Source organism: Dasypus novemcinctus, chromosome 28 (genome assembly GCF_030445035.2).
Source record: "Dasypus novemcinctus isolate mDasNov1 chromosome 28, mDasNov1.1.hap2, whole genome shotgun sequence".
NCBI lineage: Eukaryota > Metazoa > Chordata > Mammalia > Cingulata > Dasypodidae > Dasypus > Dasypus novemcinctus.
Window position 1 is genome coordinate 42,904,045 of NC_080700.1, and position 26,516 is coordinate 42,930,560.

Sequence of the window (26,516 nt, forward strand, 5' to 3'; positions counted from 1 at the left end):
TCTGCTCTCTGTGTCCATTCGCTGTGTGTTCTTCTTTGTCCACTTGTATTCTTGTCAGCGGCACCCAGAGTCTCTGTCTCTTTTTGTTGCGTCATCTTGATGTGTCAGCTCCCCATGTGTGCGGCGCCACTCCTGGGCAGGCTGCACTTTTTTCACGCGGGACGGCTCTCCTTACGGGGCGCACTCCTTGCGCGTGGGCTCCCCTACGCGGGGCACCCCTGCGTGGCAGGGCACTCCTTGCACCCATCAGCACTGCACGTGGGTCAGCTCATCACATGGGTCAGGAGGCCCTGGGTTTGACCCTGGACCTCCCATGTGGTAGGCGGATGCCCTATCCATCGGGCCAAATCCGCTTCCCACTTTGTATTCTTTATATGGGGAATTTTTCTAACTTTTTATCATCTTGTTTATGGGAACTTTGTTTTTCTCTCCTAGATGTGTTGTTTTCTACTATGTCTATCAAAGTAGGCTAGTTTTTTGTTGTTGTTGTTTTAAGATTTATTTATCTCCCCTCACTTTGTTTGCACTTGCTGTGTCTGTCTTCCTTCTTTTTTCAGGAGGCATCATGACTCAAACCCAGGACCTCCGATGTTGGAGGGAGGCACTTAATGGCTTGAGACACCTCCGTTCCCTGCTTTGTTGTGTCTCTCATTATGTTTTTCTTCTTGTGTCTCTTGTTGCATCATCTTGTGGCATCAGCTTGCTGCACCTGCCTGTCATGTCAGCTCACTGTCTTGCCCATCTTTTTCAGGAGGCACCGAGAACCTCCGTTCCCTGCCTTTTTGTGTCTCTCATTATGTTTTTCTTCTCGTGTTTCTTGTCGTGTCAGCTTGCTGCACCTGCCCGTTGTACCAGCTTGCCATCTTCTTTAGGAGGCACCGGGAACCAAACCAGGGAGCTCCCGTGTGTTAAGCAGGAGCCCAATCGCCTGAACCACATCCACTTCCTAAAGTATATTTTTTTGAGCATCATTTCTAACATGTTCCCACCAAGTATGCATCAGATTGATTAATTAATGTGGGAAGGGGTGACTCAAAGCAGCCTCCCAAAGGTGACATTTTTTGACTCGAATTTATCCTTTAAGTTCAGGCAGTTGTAGCATTCTGGTCAGTGTCGCCTGGACTACTCTAAAGATGCCTTCACTCACTCACGTTCATGCACAGCGTTCTCCTCATCTCAGAAAATTAGATCAAACGGCAGTGCTGTGCGTTAGTTAGGTGCCCCGTGTGGGCAGTTTTCTTGTCCTGCGGTACCAGCCGCGTGGGTGCCCAGGCTTGGGCCTTCCCTGCTTGGCGAGCCTTCAGTTCTAGGAGAGGGAGCCGGGCTGCTGTAGGGTGGCTGAGGGATCGACGCCAGGAGGAGAAGGCAGGTCTCCTCTGCTCCTGCCTCCTGGAGACGCAGGCCCTTCCTGAAGGCAGGCGGGCTGAGGTGCGCAGCTCGTGGTCAGCGCTGGAGTTCACGTCCCGCTGAACGAACTTAGACTCCGTCAGCCCCTCGGTCCCGGGACCCGCTGCTTTCCCCACTATCAGGGGTCACTTTCCTGACAGAGATTCTTATGCAGGGGGGAATTACAGTTGTTTGCTGGGGAAATTCACCTTTGAAAAAAAATTCTGCTGAGTAACCCAGCTTTGGGGACTTCTGTTTATCACACAGGGAGCAGAGAATTCATTCACCTCCTTTGTTATTTTTATACTCTGTCGTGACTTTTACCCTTTCTCGGGGAAAAGTAATTCTGTCATGAGTTCTGAAATTCTCATCTCTCAGTGGTAGAACAAGCTTTCAAAGGCACTTCTCAGTTTACCCCACATTTGCCATAAAATAAAAGCATCCGCACTGCCGGCTTCGTTAGTTTGTTCCTTTCTTTGTTGCGTGGAGTTGTCTCCTGCGTCACCCTGGGAACACACCGAGGACATCCAGCGCGAGCTCCCGGGTGGGTGTTAGCCGAGCAGCCCCCGCGGCCTGGGCTCCTGGACGCTCGTCCACCGCCCTTGTTGGCACAGCGTGTGGTTTTCAGTCCCTACTGTGCTCCCTGAAAAGAGCTTTCACCAGTCACGTTACCATCGCACACCTTGCCAGTTAACTGTGCCCCTCCTCTCTATACACAGTCGCAAATACACGTCCCCCTAACTGCTAACAAAAAGGCAGACCGTTACTGTGCGCTCCCGAGGGGAAAGGATTGGGAGCCTCGGGCGGGGGCTCCAGTCTGTGCCATTTGCGGGAGGATGAATGCCCTGAAAGCTTGGCTGCCCCTTAGGCCAGGGTGGGGGTGCTTCCTGTTGACACAGAGGGACCCGGTTTTCACATAGTCGACAAATGTGAAGTGTCGCCCTCCAGGCTCTTACCCAAAAAATCCTTCAGTTGATTGGCTGAAGTAGTGAGATCCTGCTGATCTTTAAACCCTGAGAGACCAGCGCTTCACACACCACCTAAAATCATTAAGGAAGAATAGGTGCTGCCAGAGGGCGGGAGGCCCCCAATTCCAGGTGAGAAGAGGGCGGGGCACCCCAGCCCAGGTGAGGAGGACAGGGCTAAAGGTCATTCTCGGTTGACCCCACTCCGGGATCCTTGGCATCAGGGTCCTAAAAGGACCCTTTTCCTGATGGCTGGAGCAGAGCCTGCCTTGTGCTGTCCCTGTGCTGCCCGTCTCCTGAGCAGGAAGTGGCACTGTCCTCCGAATGTGTTCTTTAAAAGAGTGGCTGTCTTCGTCAGCTACAGCTGCCTCAGCACAGCTCTCTAAGTGCACTGAAGCAGGCCCTGGCAGTTTGGAATCGCTCTTACCTCCCCAGATGCAGCCCATTTAAAAGTAAACACAACCTCCTGAAGGCTCCAAGTTTCTCTTAATCTTTAACGAGCACTGAACCGATTATGTGGCTCAGTCAGCCCCACATGCTGGGAAAACCATCTTGTGACAAACAGCAAAGACTTTTTTTAACTAAAGAGCGGCACTGTTATTCATGTCTCGCTAGCCCAAAAGGAGGAGCCTTGGCAAGTTGGCGGTGTCGTCTTGGTTCTGCAGTGCTACATGATGTTCCTATCTTTATAAAATTCAGAACTGTCTTTGCCATCACTTTGCCCGCTGGCATTAACTGCTTCTCCTTGTGTATCTAAAGCTGCCATCTAGAGGAGGCAGTTTCAGCCTCAGTGTCATTACCAGGCTTTCCACGGGGTGGAAAGTCTTATTTGCTAGGATATTTACTTGATTCTTTAAGTTATTTTTCATTTCCTGGTTTGTACTTAACCTCGTACATATCCTTTTATTAAAAGAAAACAGGAAAAGGCAAATCCACTTCTGTTGATGCTTTCAGTATCTCAGATTGTTGGAGTTTTTCAATTGTGTTTGTACATATCTGCTTGGGCTCAGCCCTCTGTTCTCTTTTTCTCGCTGGTTTCTTCTCTGTGGCTGATTTGAAAGAAAGGTCTGGCTTCCCTAGGGCTGGAGAGCTGCATCGTCCCAGAAAACATCCTCCTTTTCAGCGCAAGTTAGAGAACATTCATGACCGCAGAATGCACTGGTATTTACTTGAGAATCATCATTGACCGTGAATGAGAGAGTGTTGTCATAATTTACCACCTGAAAGAGCCCAGGAACCGCTAAATTCTAGTCCCTGAAATACGTCCTTGTCATGGCTGAGTACCTTCTGTAAACTCAGTCTCACCTCTACAAGGTGGTCCTCGGCTTCAGAGATCTCTGTGTAAATCAGATCCAGTTTTGTGTTGTCGAGGGAGAAAAATATACTAGTGTTCTTTTCTAAGCCTCCACAATATTATGAAATGCTGACTGAAAATCCGGGCTTTATCTGAACTTATCTGCTCAGGGTGCACAGAATGAAATGAAACTAAACCTGGGCTCTGCTTTGGGGTTACTTTTACTCTTACCTTTTAAATACTCTTTGAGTCATCTCAGAGAATAGGAAGACATAGCTTTGGGAAAAACACCTCGGTGATTACAGTCCTGTGGGTTTTATCGTCCTATCTGCTCTCTGCAGGTGGGTGCTGGCATTGGAGCCAGTAGTGAATGGACAACCTCGTCACGTCAGGGTTTTCCCCGGCTTGGTGTGTTTCAGGAGGCTTGCAGTGCCCTCCCTTGTAATAGATGTGTTTTAAAACTGGGTCTGTACCGTCTTCAGAGAAGTGCATAGTTGTCTTCCCTGAGTGGAAGGGAAGGAGGTACAGCTATTTGCTGAGCGTCTCCGTTTTATGAACTAAGACAAACAACCCCTCCACCAGGGAAGCTCAGGGACGCTGCCTTCTTGCTGACCATTTCTTCTTTGCGATTGCAGAGGTGGTGGCCCAGTGGTGCACCCAGGGAGACCTGCTGGCCGTTGCCGGCATGGAGCGACAAAGCCAGCTGGGTGAGCTCCCCAGCGGTCCCCTCCTGAGGAGCGCCCTGGTCAAGTTCTACAACGCCCGGGGGGAGCACATCTTCACACTGGATACACCTGTGCAGGTAGGGGCACGTTGAGGAGCACGCAAGCTCTGGATGAACGGCAGCACGTCTTCACACTGGACGTGCTCTGCAGGTAGGATGTGCTTGAGGAACATGTGTGCTCCTGAAAAACGGCAGCACGTCTTCACACTGGACATGCCCGTGTGGTTAGAATTTGCTTGAGGAACACGCAAGCTCTTGATAAATGGCAGCACTTCTTCACACTGGACATGTGGGTAGGACATGCTTGAGGAACACACAGCCTCTTTTATTTTTTTCCTTTAATGTGTTATTTTTTAAAGATACATTAATTACCTAAATGTTACATAAAAAATGTAGAGTATTCCCATATGCCCCACTCCTTACCCCTCCCACACTTTCCCACATCAAAAACATCCTTCATCAGTGTGGTGCATTTGTTACAATTGATGAACACATATTGGAGCATTGCTGCTAAGTGTGGATTATAGTTTACATCATAGTTTAAATTCTCTCCCACACAATTTTGTAAGTTATGACAAGATATGTGATGGTCTCTGTCATTGTCATTGCAATATTATTCAGGACAATTCCAATGTCCCAAAAATGCCCCCATATTACACCTATTTTTTCCCCTCTCCCCCCTCAGAACCTCCAGTGGCCACTGCCTCCACATCAATGATACAAGTTCTTCCATTGCTAGAATAACTCTAAGTCTATAGTAGAATAACAGTAAGTCTACTCTAGTCCATCATTCATTCCCTAATCCTGAGGATTCTGGAATGGTGATGCCCACTCTGCCTCTAATTGATAGGGGGCTTAGATCCCATGGGGCAGATGGATGAGATTATTGTGCATGCAGTTGTAGACTCTCTCTGTTCCTTGGGATGGTCCTTGTCCACTATCATCTCCTTGTTAGTTGTCCTGAGTGAGTCCAATGAACTGGAGAATAGGTGTTGCAACTCTGTTGAGATGCAGGGCCCGACTGGCACATGGAAAGCCCAAAGATTTAAGTCTCTTGGACACAAACCTATGACCTTTAGTATAAACTATAAGTTCAAATAGAAGGGGCAGAAGAGCCATGTGTAGGGAAACCACAACTGAGTCCAACTCTGTCACACTAGTGAGCATAAGTTTCAAGGTAAGGCCCACTAGCTGGGCACCAAACCCCTTAGCTTTCTGCCCTGCCTATAGTGTCTGAATATCTCAAGAGCCCCACTCTTTGACGCAATATTTACTGTGGCAGTCAATGACATCCTGTGGAGATGTGCATAAGTGTAACCTCTGGGATGGCTGCCCAAGTTCACTTTGAAGTCTCTTAGCCATATAAACTCATTTATCTTTACCCTTTCCTCCCTTTTGTCAAGGCCTTTTTTCAGTTCCATTGCTAATTAGTGCTTGGTAGTAGTCCCTGGGTGCCAGGGAGGCTCATCCCCAGGAGTTGTGTCCCACACTGGGGATAAGATCGCACATTTATATGCTGAATTTTGCTTAGAGAGAGGCCATGTTTGAACAAAAAGAAGCCTCTCAAGAGGTAACTCTTAGGCAATCTATAATACTAGCTATTTCAATTTCAAAAGAAAAGGTTCATAAGTACAGTCATCAATGTCAAGGGTCCATCAATGGTTCATCCTCCTCCACTAGTCATTGCCCCTGTACTTGGGGGATTCTTGCTGTCCAGTTAGAGAATGAGGGCAACCCAAGCTTTTGATAAATGGCAGCACATCTTCACGCTGGACACACCTGTGCAGGTAGGGTGTTCTTGAGGAACTCAGCATTTCCATCACAGAAGCAGCCTTCCATACATGGCTTTAGTGGACTTCACTCTCCACTGAATATTCCTGGATCAGTTAAACCCATTGTAATTATCTTCAAGAAGCTTCACTTTACTCTTTATTGACTTTAATTACAGCAAGGGCTATAAACCAGGAGAAATAAGGGGAAGAAGTTTTTGCCTTTCAGACAAAGTATTCTTTTCTGTTCCCTAGCCACACGCATGGACAGTGAGTAAGCAGAGAGAGTAAACTGCTCTTTATCGTTAGTCTGAAGTAGATGTTGGAAACTTCCAGAAGTAATCAGCCAAATCTTCATTTATTCCCTCTTAAGTTTATATTTTTTATGCTAGTGATAGATTTTTTCTTTTAATTAAATTATTATGAGACAATAAGTGAAAACCTAAAAATCTTTAAGAAAATATGCACAGGTGGGCCCCCTTCCTATTTGTTTTCCCAGAAACCTTTAGGCCAATTAGTTCATTTCAATTATAGCAGAGGATGAATATCGAGAGGGTTGCAATAGAGACAGGTCTGGGAATAAGTGGCTAACGGATGGTGCTGATCATCAGTCGGGTCATTGTTACCTTATGCCATCACCTCACTCAGCTCACCACGTGGGCAGGACTATCAGATTTGGGAAAATTTGTAATTAAAGGTGCAGGCATTCATTATTTAAATGTCTTGATGGCACCTGGTAAAGACTTCCTCTTCAAAACTGAACGCATTTATGCCTAACTAGCCTCTGACTCCCGGAAACGTGGATATCGTCTCCCTCACTCATGCCTGGACATGAGCAGGCAGAGCTAAGCGCCAGGCACACAGGGCCCCGCCAAATACGTTCATGGGACACGCAGAAGAATGAACGAAGCGTCTCTTCTGCACAGGCCTTCTGGTCTACCCGACTGTGAGGTTGTCTCACCCTAGCACCTATTCTCACACTGTTGGTAATGCTCATCAAACTTATAATTAATCATTCAGGGTCTTTTCGTAATGTCCTGGAAAGCAAGGTCTTGCCCATCTGGTTCATTGTTGTTTCCACAGTGCCTTACACATAATAGGCATTCAGTAACTATTTACCAGAGTATTACTGAATTGAAAAACAAGCAGCCCACGTGCCAAGTGCTAGGTCTAAAGCTATATTGGAATGTTTCATAGGAAAATTTTGCTATGTTGTGAACTAAGGGAAAGTATTAAAGAGAAACGGGCTCTACTCCTTTTTTGGAGGCCAGCATACTCAGTCTGGTAATCAGCACAACATCCAGCAGCATTTTTATTTGGAGCAGATACTGTTCCATAGCCCAGCGCCCTCCATACCATACTGGAAGGTGTTCTGCTCAGCACGTCAGTCCTGCCTGACCTCCGCAGTGACTTCCCCTGTGGATTCTCCAAGGCCCCGTGTGCTCTCTGTCCTACCTCCCCCAGCCTCATCCAGCACATCTCCCAGCTCCCCAAGCATGAGCCCCTCTGGCCTCACTGCTGTACCGAGAACACGCCATCTTCACGGCCTTCCCGTGTTTCCCTGGCTGTCCTCAAGACCAAGCCCTCTTCACCCATCAGTCCATGGCTCAGGCCTCGAGAGGCTTCCATGGTGCTCCCTCTGAAGCACTCTCCCTCCGAGCTTCTCTCTGCTACAGTGTACTGTTTCTGTACAGCACTCAGCATCCTCTGAAATGCTGTTGTTTACTTAGTTGTTCATCCCACTGGGATGTGAGGGACAAGTGCGCAGCAGCCTCAGGTGTCCTGCTTACCTGGGACAGGGTAGAGACTCTGTAGACATCAGAGAAACGAGCAGACCTTCTGGGCGTTGCCGTGGTGAGGTAAGCAATCCCCAGGAGTCTGACAACATAAAATCTTTCATCATTTGTATTATTCTCTGTTTTCATTTCTCGAGCTACCGGCAGTCATCATAAAATGATTTCTAAAAACCAAAATAACCAAGTTTTTGAAATAGAATATAACCTGACTAAAGCATAGATTATGTGCAAGACAGAGATAGGCACAATAAGATTACAAAAGAGCTTTCGGGCCCAGATTGGGTCAGTTATTGAATGCTTGGTTAAGGGTTTTAGACTTAACTTGTTTTTCTGTTTTTTTTTATTTTGTATTTTTGATTTGTGGTCTAGGGAGAGGTAGAGCAGGGCTTTCGGGAGACAAATTTGGCAACGTTATTGCCATAATCTCAGCCAAAAGGAATGAGTAAGACATCCCGGACAGTGAAAAGAGACAGGATTCAGAGATCTGATACAGCTCGGCTCCCTGCCCCCAGGAAGAGGAAGGTGCCAGTACCAGTAAAAGCAGGCTCTCAGGAGTCCTTTGGGTGGGAACCAGATGATTTTAGAAGAGGTGCCACCTGGATGTCTGGCTGGAGATATTTACCAGGCAGCTGGGGTGCGGGTCTGTAGCTCAGGCAAGGGATTTGGGTTGAAGAAGACACTTGGAGTCCTCGGCATGGAAGCCGTAGCTGGAGACCGTATTTTAAATGCCAAGGGAACAAGTGGAGGGGAAGGGGAAATGAGGAAGGGGCCAAGCGTAGAACTTGGGATGGTCGGGTAACAGCCTTCGCCTAACAAGCAGCAGAAGACAGAGCGAGCTAGAAGAGGAGTGCCATAGCAAACCAGTAAGGGGAGTATGTCCAGCAAGAAGACAGCAGTCGAGTGTGGACATGAGAAGACTGGATTTAGCGGTCAGAAGGCCAGTGGAGCGGTTTCAGTAGAGTAGTAGTGACGAGAGTGATGTCACAGAAGATCTGCTCGTTTGTTCAGACTGTCCTTGTCGAGCCATCTGCTGTGCACTGAACTTTGTTCTATGTGCTGGAGGTGCAGCTATGACAGACAAGGCAAAGAATTCGAGACTAGGCAGCTATGAACAGTCCAGGCAGTGAACGTAGACTCCTGCTTTGGCAGGCTTTCCGTGAAGGGAAGGAGAAGGGAGCATGGTGCCCTGAAATGGGGAGGCGTGACCGTGTTTAGGAGCAAGCAAGACTTTGAGGGAGAAAGAGAAAGTAAGGAAGCACAAGAGCAGCATGAGCAGGGCGCGGCGCAGGCTGGCAGGTGCAGCTTGAGAGGAGTGGAGGTTAATGTGGAAGCTGAGGGCTGGAGGGAGACGGTGTTGAGAGCCACAGAAGCCTTAAGGAGAAGGAGGGACCTGAAGCAGACCTTACAGGACAACTTCTGTCTTCTCCAAAAACTGAACGGCAGGGATGAAAAGCACACACGGGCATCGGTGCCATGGAGAATAGGACACTAAGCCATTTGAGATCATAAGCTGAAATAAAGTACGGCCCGAGCTGGATAGCACGACTTCAAAGTTAGTCAGCACCGTTCATGCCTTTTCTACATTGCCTCGAGTCAGAAGATAAAGTAGATAATCCAGATTGGCACAGTTTAGGGATTGAAAAGGTATAGTACAGCAGAATGACACAAAGTAGAAGGCATCTAGGACGTTGTGGAAGAGGGCAGCCGTGCAGGCTGGGAGGTAGATGCCTCATGACTTGACCCTGGGAGGTATAAAGTTATGAGAAAGGCTGTTCCAAAGAGTGATGACAGCACGATGGGAAGCGTGGCTGGGTGGAATTCACATTCCTATTTTAGATGCCACGCAGTGTGTAAGTGAGGAAGTGCGCCCAGAGAAGCGACGCCATGAGGGTGGAGCTGAGGGCCAGCGTGGGCCGGTGTGTGTGGCAAAATCAGCACAGGTGTCAGAGTCCCTGCGGATGTGGGACTCTGCCGTTCTTGAGTCTTTTACATGGAATCCAGGAAATTATGACCCTAACTTGGTCCGCTCCCATGGGTGAGGGACACTCTGGATTGAATCCAGTTGCAGGCCTTACCTGGTCTACTTCAGTGAGGCGTGACCCAGGGTGGGCCTTGGCCTCTTGCTGGAGTCTTCTATAAAAGGGAGAAACCTTCAGAGACACAGGATGGCTGACATTTTACCCTGCCATGTGAGAGGACTCCAGGATTGCCTACAGCTGCAGAAAGAGAAACCCCAAGAGGCTGGAGGCTGGAATCAGTGGAGCAGCCCAAAGCTGAAGAGACGAGGCGTGTGCCTCATCGCCCACCACTAAGCTTGGGGAAGAAGCGAGCCTGGAGCGGAAGGCAGAGGCCGGCCACCATTTTGCCTCGCCACACGGCAGGAGTCCAGGCTCTCCAGCAGCTGGCCTCTTGAGACGGCATCTCAGATGATGCCTTGATTTGGACATTTCCACAGCCTTGGACCTGTAAGCTTTGACCCTAATAAATTCCCATTGTAAAAGCGAACCCATATCTGGTATTTTACATTGGCAGCCTATAGAAAGCTAAAACAGAAATAGGAACCGAGAGTGGGGCGCTGCTGCTTGCAAATACCAAAAACGTTGGAACAGTTTTGTAAATGTGTAAGAGGAAGATTCGGGAAGAATTGTAAGGTGTTTGATAGAAAAGACCTATTTTGCTCTGAAGAGACTGTTGGTAGAATTATGGATGCTAAAGGTTCAATTGATGAAGCCTTAGAAGGAAATTATGAATGTATTGTTAGAAACGGAGGAAAGGCAATCTTTGTTTTAAAGTTGCAGAGAACTTGGCAAAATGGATTTCCTGATGTTAGATGGAAGGCAGGATTTGAAAATGATGAGCTTGGACATTTAGCTGGGGCGATTTCCAGACTAAATATGCAAAATGCAGTCTGGCTTCTCCTTGCAGCTTATAGCAAAATGAGAGAGGAAGGGGCACAAGGAAACCAGAAATTGATGACTTGGGAAATTGCCAGCTTCTGGAAACAAGCCCCAGAGGAGAGTGCCCCAGTGAGGATGGAACTGAACTCCGAGCCAGGCAGCTGCTTCCTTGCAAGTCAGGGCTGGAAATATCGTTTCCAGGAAGGACTCTTGGAAAGTCCTGTTGTCTGATGGCTGGGACTCACATGAACTATGTGTGAAACCAGCCCAGGGACTGAGCATGCCATGTTCACGGCGACCCTTCTGCCAGCATGTTGCCTGGAATATACTTGCACATGGGAGTAAATGTTTGTTCAGTGGATGGATGGGTGGACAGTTGTCAACAAAGCCTCTCTTTGGTTCTCTCTGTTTGTTGCTCTTGTGAGCCAGGAGGTTTTGTGAGTCAGATCTCATGAGAGTTTTCTATTCTAGCCTAACTGAAAGGTAAGTAAGAGTGTGAGAATTTTAAAGCTCTTTCTGGGTCAATACGCTTTGGTGTTTATTAGAATATTTGTGAATTCAAGTGCTGAAACACACCCCAGTGTGTTCAGAACTGTCTGCTCTTTTGTGCTCGTCCCGTGGGCATTCTCTTTCCACTGCAGGGAGGCCCTTCCTGCCAGCCAGTGGGGGAAATGGTCTCCCTACAGCCACCTTGTTGCTTCCTTTTTACTGCCTGCCCAGCTGGACACAACTTCTCCTCTAGCGGCACCTCTGGGTGCTTTTGCCTCCAGCATGTACTCCACTTTCTTTTCTACTTGTATTTTCTTCTTGTTACTTCACTTCTCTGAAGTCCATTGTGCCTAGAAGGTTCTAGAGGCTCAAAGGCCGTAAATGTTGCAAATATTTTCATTAACTATCACACGACATTAACATGGATCTTGAATTTAAATGATTTGGGGGTCAGGGATGGGAGGGTTCTTTGGCCTAACTTGGGGGAGAAATATTATCCCTGCAGAGTGTCAGCATTTCAATAAATTATTGATTTTTTTTTTTCATTTGAGTGTCCAATTCAACATTCAAAAATTGCCTTAATAATGTAAAATTAAATAATGATCCCGTTAATAAAGCACAATATTATTTATATGTGCCCCAGCTTCACTCTTGGCTATAACAACTCTAAAATCACATATTATCTGTGGTTTGCTCTTCAAGAAGTACAAAGCAGGGGAGTGTTTATAGTAGGAAGGAAGTTAGGCAGTTTATAGGATGTTTATAAAACAGCAATTTACTTTGGATAATTTATTCCCAAGTTAATTAGATGGTAGGTTTTTGCATAAGGCCATTGCCCAGTACAAACGTGAGCCACCATCAGTTCTAAAAGTGATTCTTGCAATTTCCTCAGAGCAGCAGTGCTTGTGGCTGAAGCTCCTAGAAGGAAATGTGCTGTCAGTTTTCTCTCTCTCCTATATGTGGTTTGAAGACCTTTCTCTTGTTAGCTGTGACCATCTATGTATAATCACACATTTGATAACCTGACAGAGTTTTGGAGGTAGCACTGCTGACTCAAGTTGGCAGGCTTCAGTAATTGGAGTCTGTAATTTTTTTAAGCGTCATGAACTTTTTTTTGCATTAAAGGCAAGTTGGGGAAGGTGACTCCATAAGGATCAGTTGTTGACATTGAGGCACTTGGGTAAAAAATTAAGAGAAGGATGAGGAGGAAGGTAGGGGTGGAAACTGAAAATAAATGAGAGGTTGTGTTTGTGGGCGTGACTTCTCAGCTCCTGGAGGACAATCCTAGCGCAAAATACCTCTGCCTCCATTTCCCAGGTTGAGGCTGCGTAGGTGTGCTTCTTTTCCTTGTTTGCTGTAAACAATGAAAAGTCCTTCATGGTGTTTTCTGCTCACAAAAGACAAAAATGGTGAGACTCAGCTACTCCTGAACTAACTTGGTGGCAGAATCACTGCAGCATATTTCTCAAAACAGCTCCACAGTGTCCCTGTGCTGGGCACGCTCTCCCGCCCAGCCTTCTGTAACGTCCACGCTAGAGAAGGCTCTCTCTGTCCAGAGCTCGGGCAGACGTGCTCAACACCCGCGTGCACGAGGCACCGCGGAGGCAGGGCTCCCCTCCTCCCTGGAGGAACCTCGTCTGGAGAGGCCGGTGAGTCCTCAGCCAGCTGGTAGCTAGTCCTCTGCCGGGGCCAGAAGCAGCCAGAACCCTTAGTGTAGCTGGTTTTGGTTTCTCTTGACTCCAGTCTTGCTGAAACACCTAATCCTTCGTTTCAGAATCACCCTGCGTTTAAGTCCTCTTAAATTTGGGGAGGACTCTATTCAGCTCACTGCTGTATACAAAAAAAGTGGTACAGTGAGAGTCTCCAGTTCCAGGAAAGAGAAGTAGGCGCCCTCCTTGCAGTCAGCCCGTGCTCCCGCTCTCCCTGGAGGTGGCCTCCCTGCTGCCCTCACTGAAATGGCCCCTCGTCTTGCTCTGCTTCACTCTGCTCAGTTTTTACTTCATAACCCTTCTCCCTCCCTGACATTGTATTATGTCAGAGTCATCGAGACCTTTATCTTTTCCTCAATCCCAGACTTCTTAACGCAGTGTAGATCCCCTGAGGCCTTGAATGTATCCGGCCCATGTGTACGTTTACCAAGTATTTGCTGAATGAGCCTCAGTGGATGAAAAAGTGATTCGGTGTATGCACGGCGTATACAGTGGATGAGTAAGTGTCTCGGTGTATGCATGGTGTATACAGTGGATGAATAAGTGATTTGGTATATGCATGGCGTATGTAGTGGATGAAGAAATGATTCTGTGTATGCATGGTGTATACAGTAGATAAATGATTCCGTGTGTGCACGGAGTATGCAGTGGATGAATAAACGATTCAGTGTGTGCGTGGCGTATGCAGTGGATGAATAAACGATTCAGTGTGTGCGTGGCGTATGCAGTGGATGAATAAACGATTCAGTGTGTGCGTGGCGTATGCAGTGGATGAATAAACGATTCAGTGTGCGTGGCGTATGCAGTGGATGAATAAACGATTCAGTGTGTGCGTGGCGTATGCAGTGGATGAATAAACGATTCAGTGTGTGCGTGGCGTATGCAGTGGATGAATAAACGATTCAGTGTGTGCGTGGCGTATGCAGTGGATGAATAAACGATTCAGTGTGTGCGTGGCGTATGCAGTGGATGAATAAATGATTCAGTGTGTGCATGGCGTATGTTGCATAGTGTGGTAGGAGATAAGGAGAGGAAGGTTTTCGTCATGTTTCCAGATGCCCTGGTCAGGAGTCGACTCAATGTTGGCTGATCCGTTCCATATTGTTGTAGCAAGTTAAGTACGGTGGAGAAACCAACTTTCATTCTTCTTCAAGAGTTCAGCATCAGGCTTCTAGAAAATGAGACTCTCGAGAGGAACAACTTGTCTGTGCATTAACCACCTCACCTCCAGCCACCGTCGTGAGTCCTGCCTCCTCTTCGGCTGAGCAGCGTCTCTGGTTGCGCTGGACACTAACAAGCCCCAGAATCCCACCACGCCAGCACGCTCTGAAACGCAGCTCGTTTTCTTGCCCTTTGCCTCAGATTTAGACATGCAAATTATGTGAGCTTCCGTGCGCAAATTAAGACTTGTATGCCATCAACTCAGAGTTCTAGACATCAGTTCTAAAAATAGTCAATTTGAGTAAAATAGTGCGATTTGAGAAAGAGATTAAGTCTATAAATTTACAGCCGTGTTTTCCCCTCGCACGCGGCAGCTCTTCAGAAAACAGCGTCAGTCCGTGGGCTTGCGCCCCTGTGGCCCGTCAGGCTTGCTGCAGTGGAGCGTTTGGTTCCTGTGACCTCTGCAGCTGCTGATGCCACAGGCAGGAAATGCCCCGGAAGGGGGAGTGTGGCCGAGGCATGTAGACCACCAGGACGAGGCCAAGCCACCAGCGGCCATCTGCAGGCGTGGCCGGCACCTCCTTCCAACGCCCGTTCTTTCTGGAACTCCACAGAGCAGTTGTAGTGAGGGCTCTGCAGCCAGAGTCCCTGTATACCGCACAGGAAAACCAGCACCTGCACGGAAATGTGATTTTTAAAGGTGCAGTGCCAGGCTGTGGGAGGACTTTTCCCTGGGCTGGGGCCTTCCAGGAGCCTGGGCAGGTTGTGCTCCTACCGTCTGGTCTCTGCCCTGGTGATAAATGTGATAAAACCTCAGAAGCTGCAGAGAAGAGGGGCAGCTGCTGCTGCCTTCAAATTCTGCCTCATTTTTCTAGCACAGCCTTAAAATTACATCAGCAAGGAAACCGCGTTTGTGGCCGCCTCAGAACTCTGGGGACCACTTGTTGCACCCACCGTTCCCGCATCGTGCCCCTCCCCAGCAGCAAGCACTGGGAGCTTGGGGACAGGGTGGTGACGAGTGCATGCACTAGCCATGTCTGCAGTGTCTGCTTTCTTCAAAACCCAAGTCGAGGTATGAGGTTGTGATGACAAAGGGAAGGCAAAGATTAAGAGTTTTTAGAAAAAGTCTCTAAATGGTGATGACAGAAATAAACCGAAGTCAGAATACAAAAATGATGGAAAAGAATTTGCTGTGGAAAGGTACTTTAAGATTTTATCTTTAAAGTTGTCTGAAGGAGATAAGGAGAAATGACAGCTAATGCACCATGGGATCCTGGAACAGAAAAAGGACGTCTGTGAGAACACTGGTGAAGTCCGCGCAGAGTCCACCTTCCTAGTTTTCAGACCTGTGGGACGGTTCCGTCAGGCGCTGCCATCAGGGAAAGCTGGCGGGTGCTGAGGGAGGTGTGTGGGGACCCTCTGGACCAGCGACTTCTCTGTGAGTCTCAAGTTATTTCAAAGTAAAAAGTTAAAAAAGGTACCAGCATGTAAGTTATTTTGGTATTTTATTGTCTGATACAGAGTATTTGCTATAAAACAGTATTAGCAGGTTTTCCTCCTGTTGCTGGAATAAACTGACATGGCCAGGCGAGTGAGTCCTATACCCCATGTTTCTTACCTCCTGGTTTGTAGTTTTCAGTTCTTTCCTCTCTCCAGTCCTTTCACTGCTACTTGGCTGAGAGTTCCGAGTTTTCCTCATTGATGCAAGGCTCGGTGTGGGTTAGCCCAGTCCTCCCTCGCTTCTCCTCCCGCCGCTTCGCCTTTAACGCACGGTCCTGCGTGCCTAGTTGTCTGTGTGTGTGAGCCCCCGTGCCTGCAGATCATTTCCCGCCACACGAACCATTCCCGTCATTATCCGTTTGCTGTTTGAGCAGCCTGCTTCTCCTCTCGTCCATGGACATGTCCCTCCGTTTGCTTCGGAGTAAGACAGCCGTGACTGAACGGACTGAAGGGCGAATCTGGGCTCATTACTCGTGATTGATAGATGAATAAACTTTTCAGGGGGGTGTCAGCGCTTTCTTTAGACTCTTGCGTCAAGGTGCTGACCCTGAAGAGAGAGGCAGCACCTTCGAGTGCCATGGCACCAGCTGTGGCGTGAGAGGGTAGCGGTGAGAAGCTAGCTCGGCCCTTTGCTGGTCACTGGGTCTCTCTCGGCCCGAGTGTCCCGTGTTGGTTGGGAGCGGTCACACCTGTGTGGTCCACGCGCGGCTGGGAGGCCAGGTGTGAGGAGGGCACCCTGTGCCCCTCGGACGTCGTCAGGTTTCAGGAGGTGGCAGTGGTCCTTTGCCTTGATGGGTAGTGACTTCACACGCAAGTGTGACAAGGCTTTCATCCAGCTTGAAAGTCTGTGGAAAAGCCACACATTTATTATAATGAAATTGTGTACAAGACCTTCCCAAAACATGTCTTCATCTGTTCCTGAGATTGTTGTTAGGACAAGCAGAACTGCTCCAGAAGCTTCTGCCTCTCATTCTGCTCCCCGCGGCCAGGGGGCTGAGTGATTTGGGGGCCCCTGAGGAATCTCTTCCTGTGCTCCTTTTATCTTGATGTTTGTCACTGAAACGTGAAAGTTCTGTTCCTATCTGATATTTGCGTACAATATCTGGTGGCCCCGCTTCTGACCATGGAAGCCCCTTGAGACCCGGTTAAATTAGGACCCCTCTGTCTGGGTGGGAACATTCGGACGCCTGGCTGCTCTGCGTCCTGGCCCTCGCCCCTCTCTCCCCACTCTGATCCCACGTAGATGGTCCCCCCAACGCTGGAAGCTTTTCAGGAGAGACGTTTCTCTTGCATGTCTGGATTTCAGTCTGCCTCGGAGGGAGCCTCTGTAGGAACCAGCCTGCACCCCTCGCCCTTTCCGCTGGTCAGGGAGCTTCCCGCTTCCTCTCTCTACCCCAGCAGGCCAGCGGAGAACAGTGATTTGATACCCCCAGGCCGTAGCCTGTGGCAGTGACAGGGCACCTCCACTCATCATTTCCTTTAATCCTCACCGTGCTCCCATGCTCCACATGAGGAGGGGGGCTTCCAGGGTCATAGGATGTCCCCAGGTCACCCAGTGGTGAGGGAGGGAACTGGCCTGAAGCAAGAGCCTGACCCCAGGTCCACGCGCAGTTCCCTCTAAAATGCTGCCTGTCCCAACGGAAGGCAAAGGCCATCTGGTCTACCTCCTGCCAAGTCCAGGAGCCGTGAGAGCCTTGGGTCCATGCTGGAGCATCAGTAAGAAAGAGGTCACTGCCCTTGAGCTGATTGCACCTCTGGGGAGCAACGTTGGTACAGGTGTATATTGGTACAGGTGTATGTCGTTTTATTGCGCTTGGCTTTGCTGCATTCCACACAGACTGCGTTTTTTACAGATTGGAGGTTTGTGGCAGTCCTGTGTCTAGCAAGTCTGTTGGTGCCATCTTCCCAGCAGCGTGTGCTCGCTTTGTGTCTCTGTGTCACATTTTGGCAATTCTCACAATATTTCAAATCTTTTCATCATTATTTTGTCTGTTACGGTGATCTGTGGTCAGCGGTCTTTGGTGTTACTAGTGTAATTGTTTGAGGTGCCAGCACCCGTTCAAGACAGCACACGCAATCGATAAACGTCCTGCGTGCTCTGACCGCTCCACCAGCTGGCCAGTTGCTCTCCCTCACCTCGGGCCTCCCTCTTCCCTGAGGCACAACATATTGAAATCAGGCCAATTACTAACCCCACCATGATTTCTAAGGGTTCAAGTGAAAGCGAGAGCCTCCCATCTCTCACTTTAAATCAAGAACTAGAAATGATGAAGTTTAGTGAGAGTCACCTCAAAAGCTGAAATGGTCTGAAAGCTAGGCCACCTGTGCCACACAGCCAAGTTGTGAGTCCAAAGGAAAAGTTCTTGAAGAAAATGAAAAGTGCTATTCCAGTGAGCACACAAATGATAAGAAAGCAAAACAGCCTTATTGCAGATATGGAGAAAGTTTGAGTGGTCTGGATAGAAGATCAAACCAGCCACAACATTCCCTTAAGCCAAAGCCCAGTCCAAGCAAAGCCCTAACTCTATTCTGTGAAGGCTGAGAGAAGTGAGGAAGCTGGAGAGAAAAGCTTGAAGCTAGCAGAGGCTGGTTCATGAGGGTTAAGGAAAGAAGCCATCTCCATAACCCAAAAGTGCAAGGTGAAGCAGCAAGTGCTGCTGTAAAAGCTGCAGGAAGTTATCCAGAAGACATAGCTGAGATAACTGAGGAAGGTGGCTGCAATAAAGAGCAGATTTTCAGTGTCAACAAGACAGCCTTCTTTTGGAAGAGGATGCCATCTAGGACTTCCCTAGCTAGAGAGAAGTCAGTGCCTGGTTTCAAAGCTTCAGAGTGGCTAATGCAGCTGGTGAGTTGAAGTTGAAGCTAAAGCTCATTGGCCATCCTGAAAATCCCAGGTCCCTTGAGAATTAGGCTAAGTCTGGTCTGCCTGTGCTCTGCCAATGGAACAACAATGCCTGGATGACAGCACATATGTTTATAACATGCTTGGCGAAATATTTTAAGTCCACTGTTGAGGCCCACTGCTCAAAAAAAAATACTTCTTTCAAATTATTACTGCTCATTGACAAATTACCCGATCATCCAAGAGCTCTGATGGAGATGAACAAAGATGAATGTTGTTTTCCTGCCTGCTAACACAACGTCATTCTGCAGCCCATGGGTCAAGGAGTCATTTTGACTTTCAAGCCTGATTTTTTAAGAAATACATTTCCTAAGGCTTTAGCTGCCATCGTGATTCCTCTGATGGATCTGGGCAAAGTCAGTTGAAAACCTCCTGCGAAGGAGTCCCGGTTCCAGATGCCATTGAGAGCATGTGTGACTTACAGGAAGAGGCCAAAATATGGACATGAACTGGCGTTTGAAGAAGCTGATGCTGACCTTCATGGATGACTTAGCGGGCTTTGCCCAGGACTGCGGTGGAGGAAGTAACTGCCCACTCGTGGGAAGAGCCAGAGAACTAGAGCTGGAAGTGGAGCCTGAAGAAGTGACTGAATTGCTGCAGTCTCATGATAAACTCTAACAGATGAGGGGTTGCTTCCTGTGACGAGCAAAGTGGCTTCTAGAGGTGGAATCTACACCTGGTGAAGATGCTGTGAACACTGTTGAAATGACTGAATTTAGAATATCACATCAACTTAGTTGATAAAGTAGCAACAGGGTTTGAGAGGGTTGACTCCAATTTTGAAAGTTCTAGTGAGTAAAATGCCATCAAACTGTGTCACATGCTACAGAGAAATCATCCGTGAAAAGAAGAGTCAATTGATGCAGTAAAATTCGTTGTTATCTTATTTTAAGAGATGCTCACAGCCACCCATCCTTCAGCACCCACCACCCTGACCAGGCAGCAGCCATCAGCACCGAGGCAAGACCCTCCACCAGGAAAAGATTACGACTGGCTGAAGGCTCCGATGATAGTTAGCATGTTTTAGCAATAAAGTATTTTCCAGTTAAGCTGTGTTCATTGTTTTTTCAGACATAATGTTCTTATACACTCAATAGACTCCTGTATAGTGTAAACATAACTTTTATATGCACCGAGAAACCTAAAAAATTGTGTGACTCACTTTATTGCAATCTTTTACTTTGTTGCAGTGATCTGGAGCCAAACTGCAGTATCTCGTGGTCCACCTGTATACAGAACTGAGTTAGGTTTTATATTTCATGCTACTATCACATTACATGAGATAAGACGTGTGAAAGGATTTCGTGAAAACCAGCGCTCTTTTGTGCTCTGGCTTGGAAACCTAACTACTTTCCAATGAAAATACCACGTTTTCATAGTGTAGCATTTAACATTCTCTGTTGTGTCTTTTAAAACAATTCTCCCCAAAGTATCAGTTTATTTTACCTTGCCTGCAGCAAGAGTGCACACTCGTTCTTGGCTTACCACGGCAGCAAAGCTTAACCGTGTCTCTCCCTGTGCCGGCAGCGCCCCATCATCTCCATCTGCTGGGGCCACCGGGACTCGCGGCTGCTCATGGCGTCGGGGCCCGCCCTGTACGTGGTGCGCGTGGAGCACCGCGTGTCCAGCCTGCAGCTGCTGTGCCAGCAGGCCATCGCCAGCACCCTGCGGGAGGACAAGGACGTCAGCAAGCTGGCCCTGCCTCCCCGCCTCTGCTCCTACCTCTCCACCGCCTTCACCCCCACCATCAAGGTAAAGCCGCCCGCCCTTCCCTGCCCCCCGCGGGCCCTGACCCCTGCGCGCCCCACCCCCCGCGCCAGGGGCTCACCGGGAGAAGGACAGGCAGGGAAGACGTGGAAGGAGAGTGCAAGCCTGGGGGCCTTGGCCGCCCCTGGACAGGCCGCGCTGCCCCGCGGAGCATGCCCGTCTCCTCCCAGCATGTGGCTCGTCCATAGCGTCACTGAGCAAACACATGGGATCTGCCTCGTGCTGGAGGTGACCCTGCTCGTGGCAAAGGCACGGTTCTGAGCTGGACCACTGGGCCGTCCAGGTGATGGGAGCACCACACTGGGCACTTGATAGGAGTCAGGCATTTCTTCCTGCTCCTGACCTGGATCGGGCTGCTGCGCCCTCTTGAGAAAGCAGCAGCGAGTTCCGGGGGCTGAGCGCGTGCCCCACAGCCTCTGCCGGTGTGGCCCGGGCTGACCCGGTCAGTTCAGAGCCTGCCGTCCACGGCACTCGCCGTCGGCCCCTGCAGGCCCAGTCTGCCCTGGTGGCGTGTGGGACGGCTGCCCCAGGGCTGCCCAAGTGCGGACCCCGTGGAGCCTTGGACCCCCACGCCACGGCTGCCACCCTTCTTTTTTTAAAGATTTATTTATTTATTTAATTCTCCCCCCCCCCCCCCCCCCCCCCCGGTTGTCTGTTCTCTGTGTCTATTTGCTGTGTCTTGTTTCTTTGTCCGCTTCTGTTGTCGTCAGCAGCATGGGAACTGTGGGCGGCGCCATTCCTGGGCAGGCTGCACTTTTCTTTCACACTGGGCGGCTCTCCTTACGGGGCGCACTCCTTGCACGTGGGGCTCCCCTATGCGGGGGACACCCCTGCGTGGCAGGGCACTCCTTGCGCGCATCAGCACTGCTCATGGGCCAGCTCCACACGGGTCAAGGAGGCCCGGGGTTTGAACCGCGGACCTCCCATGTGGTAGACGGATGCCCTAACCACTGGGCCAAGTCCGTTTCCCCTGCCACCCTTTTTGTACTCTTTCCCTGCTTCTAAGCATCAGACTGATTGTTTGTTTGCTTGCAGAAAGCAGCATTTTTCTGGAATTTCAGGGTTTCAGAATCTGCCCTGATTTTTTTTTCTCAATTGCCTTAAAATCTTGGCTCTACACCGCTGACCCTCAAGCACATTAGACTCACCTGAGCAGCTGTTAGAAATGTGCAGGTGCCACCCTACCCCCCAGGACCCTGCTTTTGTTGTCTGAGGCGGGATCCTGGCGGGATGTACTGGAGAGCGCCCCCGGAGAGCCCGTGGGCGCCCAGAGCTGCGCCGCACGGCTCGACCCGGGCCCTGTCGGGGCGTCCATCCCTCCCCGCCGGCCTGCCCGTGCCCACGCAGGCTCTCCCTTTCCTTCCCACGCGCTGCTGCAGCCCCCGATTCCAGACCCCAACAACATGCGGGACTTCGTCAGCTACCCGTCGGCCGGCAGCGAGCGGCTGCACTGCACCGTCAGGCGCACGGAGGACGACCCGGAGGTGGGCGGCCCCTGCTACACGCTCTACCTGGAGTACCTGGGCGGGCTCGTGCCCATCCTCAAGGGGCGGCGCATCAGCAAGCTGCGGCCGGAGTTTGTCATCACGGACCCCCGGACGGACAGCAAGCCAGGTGGGCGGCTCCGTTTCCAGGCCCGGTCCCCGCGGACGGTTCTCCACGTGGGCTCTGAAAGTGTCTTCGCTGCTTTTAAGGGCCTCGTGCAGCGTGGGCCGTGGGTGGGGGAGGCCTTGGCCCTCTCCAGGGTGGCGGCACGGCCAGAGCTTCCTGGGTGGCCAGTGGAGCCTTGGGATGGGGAGAAAGTGGAGTTCCCAGCCCTTGGCATTACCAGGGGAAGCAGCTGTCCCGAGGCTGGCACGGCGGGCCTCTCCCCTCCCTGTCGTGGTTTTCATCCCTCAGTTGCCCTGTTCCGGGGCTGCTGCGCGCCTCGCTCTCAGCACGAGGCTGTGCACCCTGGAGGGAGGAGACTTCGGTCTGTTTCCGGTGCTGCTTGGCGCCCCATCTTGTCCCCAGCTAGTGACTCTTAGGGCCTCCGTGCCCCCAAAACCCAGCAGCTCAGACAGCCTGCCGCCCCCGTGAAGTCGCCCTCTTCGCCTGCCATGGAACGGACGCACTCTGTCCTCTGTCCGCTGGCCTGAAGGCCCGAGGGAGGCCTGAGTCGCCCCCAGGCCTCACAGACACGCCTTGGGGGCACAGCTGCCCTGGGTGGCTGTCCGTAGCCCAGGCTCACCCTCTCTGCTTCCTGGCTCCATCCACACCCCAGCCTTTGGGCCGGCCGCTGGCCCCCTCATCCCTGCAGCAGCTGTCAGCGGCACCACCGGCCGTCCTGAGCACAGCCACGCTGGGCCTTCCCCGCCCCCGCCTCGCCCTCTCTGTGGGTCACACAGTTGATCTGCTCCAGCTGCTGCGGGCACCTGGGGCGGCACCCACTGACTCCCATGAAGCTGAAAGCAGGAAGGCGACGCCGTTAGAATCAGGGATCAGCGGGTGCTGCTGTCTTTTGATGCAGGCAACAGACTCATAACGAGAAGAGCGAGGAGGAGTGGGGGCCGCGAGTGAGGCAGAGGGACGGAGGCAGGTAAACAGGAACACAAGGGACAGCAAACTGAGGAGGACGCAGGTATAGGGGAGGGGAGAAGGACAGGACGTGGGTGGACAGCTGGAGCTGATGGCCGGGGAGTCAGAGTCGTGGCTGCCCCTGCGGGCCACCTCGGTCCCTTCCACGTGCACAATTGCAGAAAATGTGCATTCAGGGTAAAGTGCTGACCTTAACTCGGGAGGAGCTCGTTGATCGATCGCCTCCATTTGCGCGGGAACCTCCCTTTAAAGAGGAGGCCGGGGAGGAATGTGTGTGTGGAGAGCAGCCCGCCCCCCGGGGACCAGGCTGGCCTGGGCCCTGACCTCGGCCCGTGTGCCTGACCTTGGCCCCAGGTGCCTGACCTCGGCCCTGACCTTGACCTCAGGTGGCTGACCTTGGCCCTGAACTCGGCCCTGGCCTCAGCCCCGGGTGCCAGACCTGGGCCCTGACCTCGACCCCGGGTGCCTGACCTCAGCCCTGACCTTGGCCCCGGGTGCCTGACCTTGGCCTCCCAGACCCTGTTGTTTCCTGGATTTTGACGCTGAACCAGTTCGTAGCAGGCCCAGGGTGAGTTGACTGCTGACAGTCCTGTGGGGGAATGAGAGGTTTCATTTTTATATCTTTTGTAATTAAAGTAATTAGTTGCAGAGCAGAGCAAATCAACAAATACTCAGTGCCTGCTTTGTCCTGGTACTGAGTGTCCTGTGATGGGTGAGCAATAAGGATATCTCTGTTTTTCGAGTTTATAACCCATTTTGGGTAATATCTTAAAACATTTGAAAAGTTTAATAAAGTCAAGAATTAAATACCTCAACACAAAAATAGATGTGTGCAGGCAGATGTGACTCATTGTGAACTGACTGGGGTCCGTGAACTAGTGTAGAGGGGGATGCTTTCTGATTTTGAGCAGCCAGCTAGCTCCCTGCAGACCACGTAGGATCTGATTGGAATGCACATTCCTGGGCTCCGCCCTGGACTGTGATTGTACACTTCTGGGGTAGGATCTGGAAACCTGCAATTTAAGGGGTTCCTTGCGTGGTTTGAGGCACTGCAGCTTATAAATGTCCTCCAAGTGACTTAAGAGATACGTTCCTCCAAATAAGCAGGGCTTGTTTTTTTACCCTCAGGAGCACGAGTCCTGGGAACGGTTGTTTTGAAGGGCACAGTGATTTATTTTATTTTTTAATTAATTTATTTATTCCTCCCCTTGTGGCTTGTTCCTTTCTTTGCTGTCTCTTCTGTGTGTCATTTTTTCTGTACCTGCTTGTCTCCCTTTGTTGCATCATCTTGTTGCACCAGCCCAGCTTTCCGCAGCGCGTGGGCCGTCAGCTCTGCACGGTGCATGGGCTGGCAGCATTCCATGGTGCTCAGGCGAGCCTGCCTTCACAAGGAGGCCCCGGGATGTGAACCTAGGGTCTCCCATATGGTGGACTGGAGCCCAACTGATTGAGCCACAGCCGCTTCCCAGTAGTTTATTATTTAAGCCTTCCTGTGCTCATCGTGGCGACCTGCACACTCGTCTCAGGCACTGACGTCACAGCATCTTTGTGTACTGGACGCCCCTCCAGGACCAAGAACGTCCAAGGATGAAGATCCTGGGCAAAATGGCTGTGGGTAGAGCTGCGGTGCCCCAGCTCCCAGCACTGGTCTGTGCCCTCTAAATGTGACGCATTCTCGTAGACGCAGCGTGTGACCTTATACTTCCTTTTTCTTTAAGCTTTAGGATTTTTCATTTAGCTATGTCCACCCTGGCTAAAGCCCAGTCATACAAGATCTCAGGTAATTTCCATGCTACCATTGTGCAAGTTGAGTGCTTTTCTTTAAAAACAAAACAAATACCTCAAGCCACCATCAAAATAGAGGCAAATAAAAGTGATTTTCACATCACTTGAAAAGTATACTGCTTATTTGTCCTATAAGACCCAAATTTTAATTTAAATGCTATAGTCCCCAAACTCCTGCAATAAAATTAACATTTTTATGCAACATGAGAAAGTTACTTTTTAGAGGACAATGCGTTTGGTTATAGTTCTGCATATCTAAAGTAAGATAAAGCCACATGATGTCAGATCTGGCTCTCAGGTATGAAATTTTGGCAAAGGGTCGAAATCATGAGAATCTAGTCTTAAAAATACCACCTATGAGTTTACTTTTTAGAAATTAAATGTGCTGTTGAGTATTTGTCCATTATCCTTTTTGTTTTTGACTATCTGCAAACTGACCTAACCGATCCTTCACACTGCCCTCTTTCCTCCTGGGTTACCATTTCAGCACCACGGATGTCTGTGGCAGCATAAAAGCAGGGGATGCATCCACCTTTCAGTGACAGCTTTTAAACCTGTAAATCCAAGGATCTCGTTATTTAGCTCACTACCTACAAAAACATTCAGATTTTGGCATTTCAAGTCAGAATCTCTGTGCTTTTAAAATTAAGCTGCTTTTGAGTCTTTTTAGTATTTATCAGCCATTTGTATTTCCTTACAATAAAATAATATATTAAAGTACATTTTAAGGTCCAACATCCAGGAGGCTTATCAGCACTTTTATTTTTAACTCTGTATAAATCAATTGTTTCTTTCCTTCAGTATTTAAAATAGTAGAAATTATTTCTCGTCCCACTTTAGATCAACCAACACTACTTTGCATCACAATGACTCTGATTTTATAGACATCCCTGTAAGGTTTTTGATTAAGTAAACAAGTGAATCACAGTAGAGTCTCAATCACTTAGCAGTATAGATTCATTTTTTTTTAAACACTAAAAGAAAAGCTTCAAGCTAAAAACAACAATCTCCAAGAACTAAAACCAAGCATACACTGTCACTGATTCTGTACTCGTATCCCCTGATGGATCAGATCCTCCATTTTATGTGTTCACTTAAATCTTACGCCACGATTTCAGACACTCGAGTGAAGAGGCTTCTGCTCCGCCGCGTCTAAGGGGAACCGTGGACCACTTCCTCCCCTGAGAGACTTCCCTCCAAGGGACTGCCGAGCCTCACTTGTCTGCTCTTGCCAGCGTGTTATCTGGAGGTAATACTCCCTGTGTGTGGGAAGCGGATGTGGCTCAACTGATAGGACATCCGCCTACCACATAGGAGGTCCAGGGTTCAAACCCAGGGCCTCCTGACCTGTGTGGAGCTGGCCCAAACGTAGTGCTGATGTGCTCAAGGAGTGCTGTTCCACACAGGGCTGTCCCCCAGGTAGGGGAGCCCATGCACAAGGAGTGTACCCTCTAAGGAGAGCCGCCCCACAAGAAAAAAGTGCAGCCCCCCCAGGAGTGGCGCCACACACAGGGAGAACTGAGGGCAGCAAGATGACGCAACAAAAAGAGACACCGATTCCAGTGCCACTGACAGGAATACAAGCAGACACAGAAGAACACACAGTGAATGGACACAGAGAGCAGCCAGTGGGGGGGGGGGAGAAGGGGAGAAAAATAAATCTTTTAAAAAAAAACAAAAAACTTGCTGTGCAAACTGGTGACAGCTGATGCCACCCCTGCCCTCTAAAATAGGAGGCTGTTGTCAATTGGTCATTGTATGCACTGACCTTTCTCTCTTTGACTCATAAAAGTTG

The 26,516-nt window shown here is 49.7% G+C and overlaps 1 protein-coding gene across 1 annotated transcript in view; it reads left to right on the plus strand.

Moving 5' to 3' along the window:
• Positions 1-26,516, plus strand: part of TULP4 (TUB like protein 4) — a 265,359-nt gene that overhangs the window by 214,264 nt on the left and 24,579 nt on the right. The window contains exons 8-10 of the mRNA XM_058289627.2: positions 4,281-4,447; positions 20,120-20,344; positions 21,739-21,973. Of these exons, the coding sequence (XP_058145610.1) occupies positions 4,281-4,447; positions 20,120-20,344; positions 21,739-21,973 (627 nt within the window). The remainder of the gene's footprint in view (positions 1-4,280; positions 4,448-20,119; positions 20,345-21,738; positions 21,974-26,516) is intronic.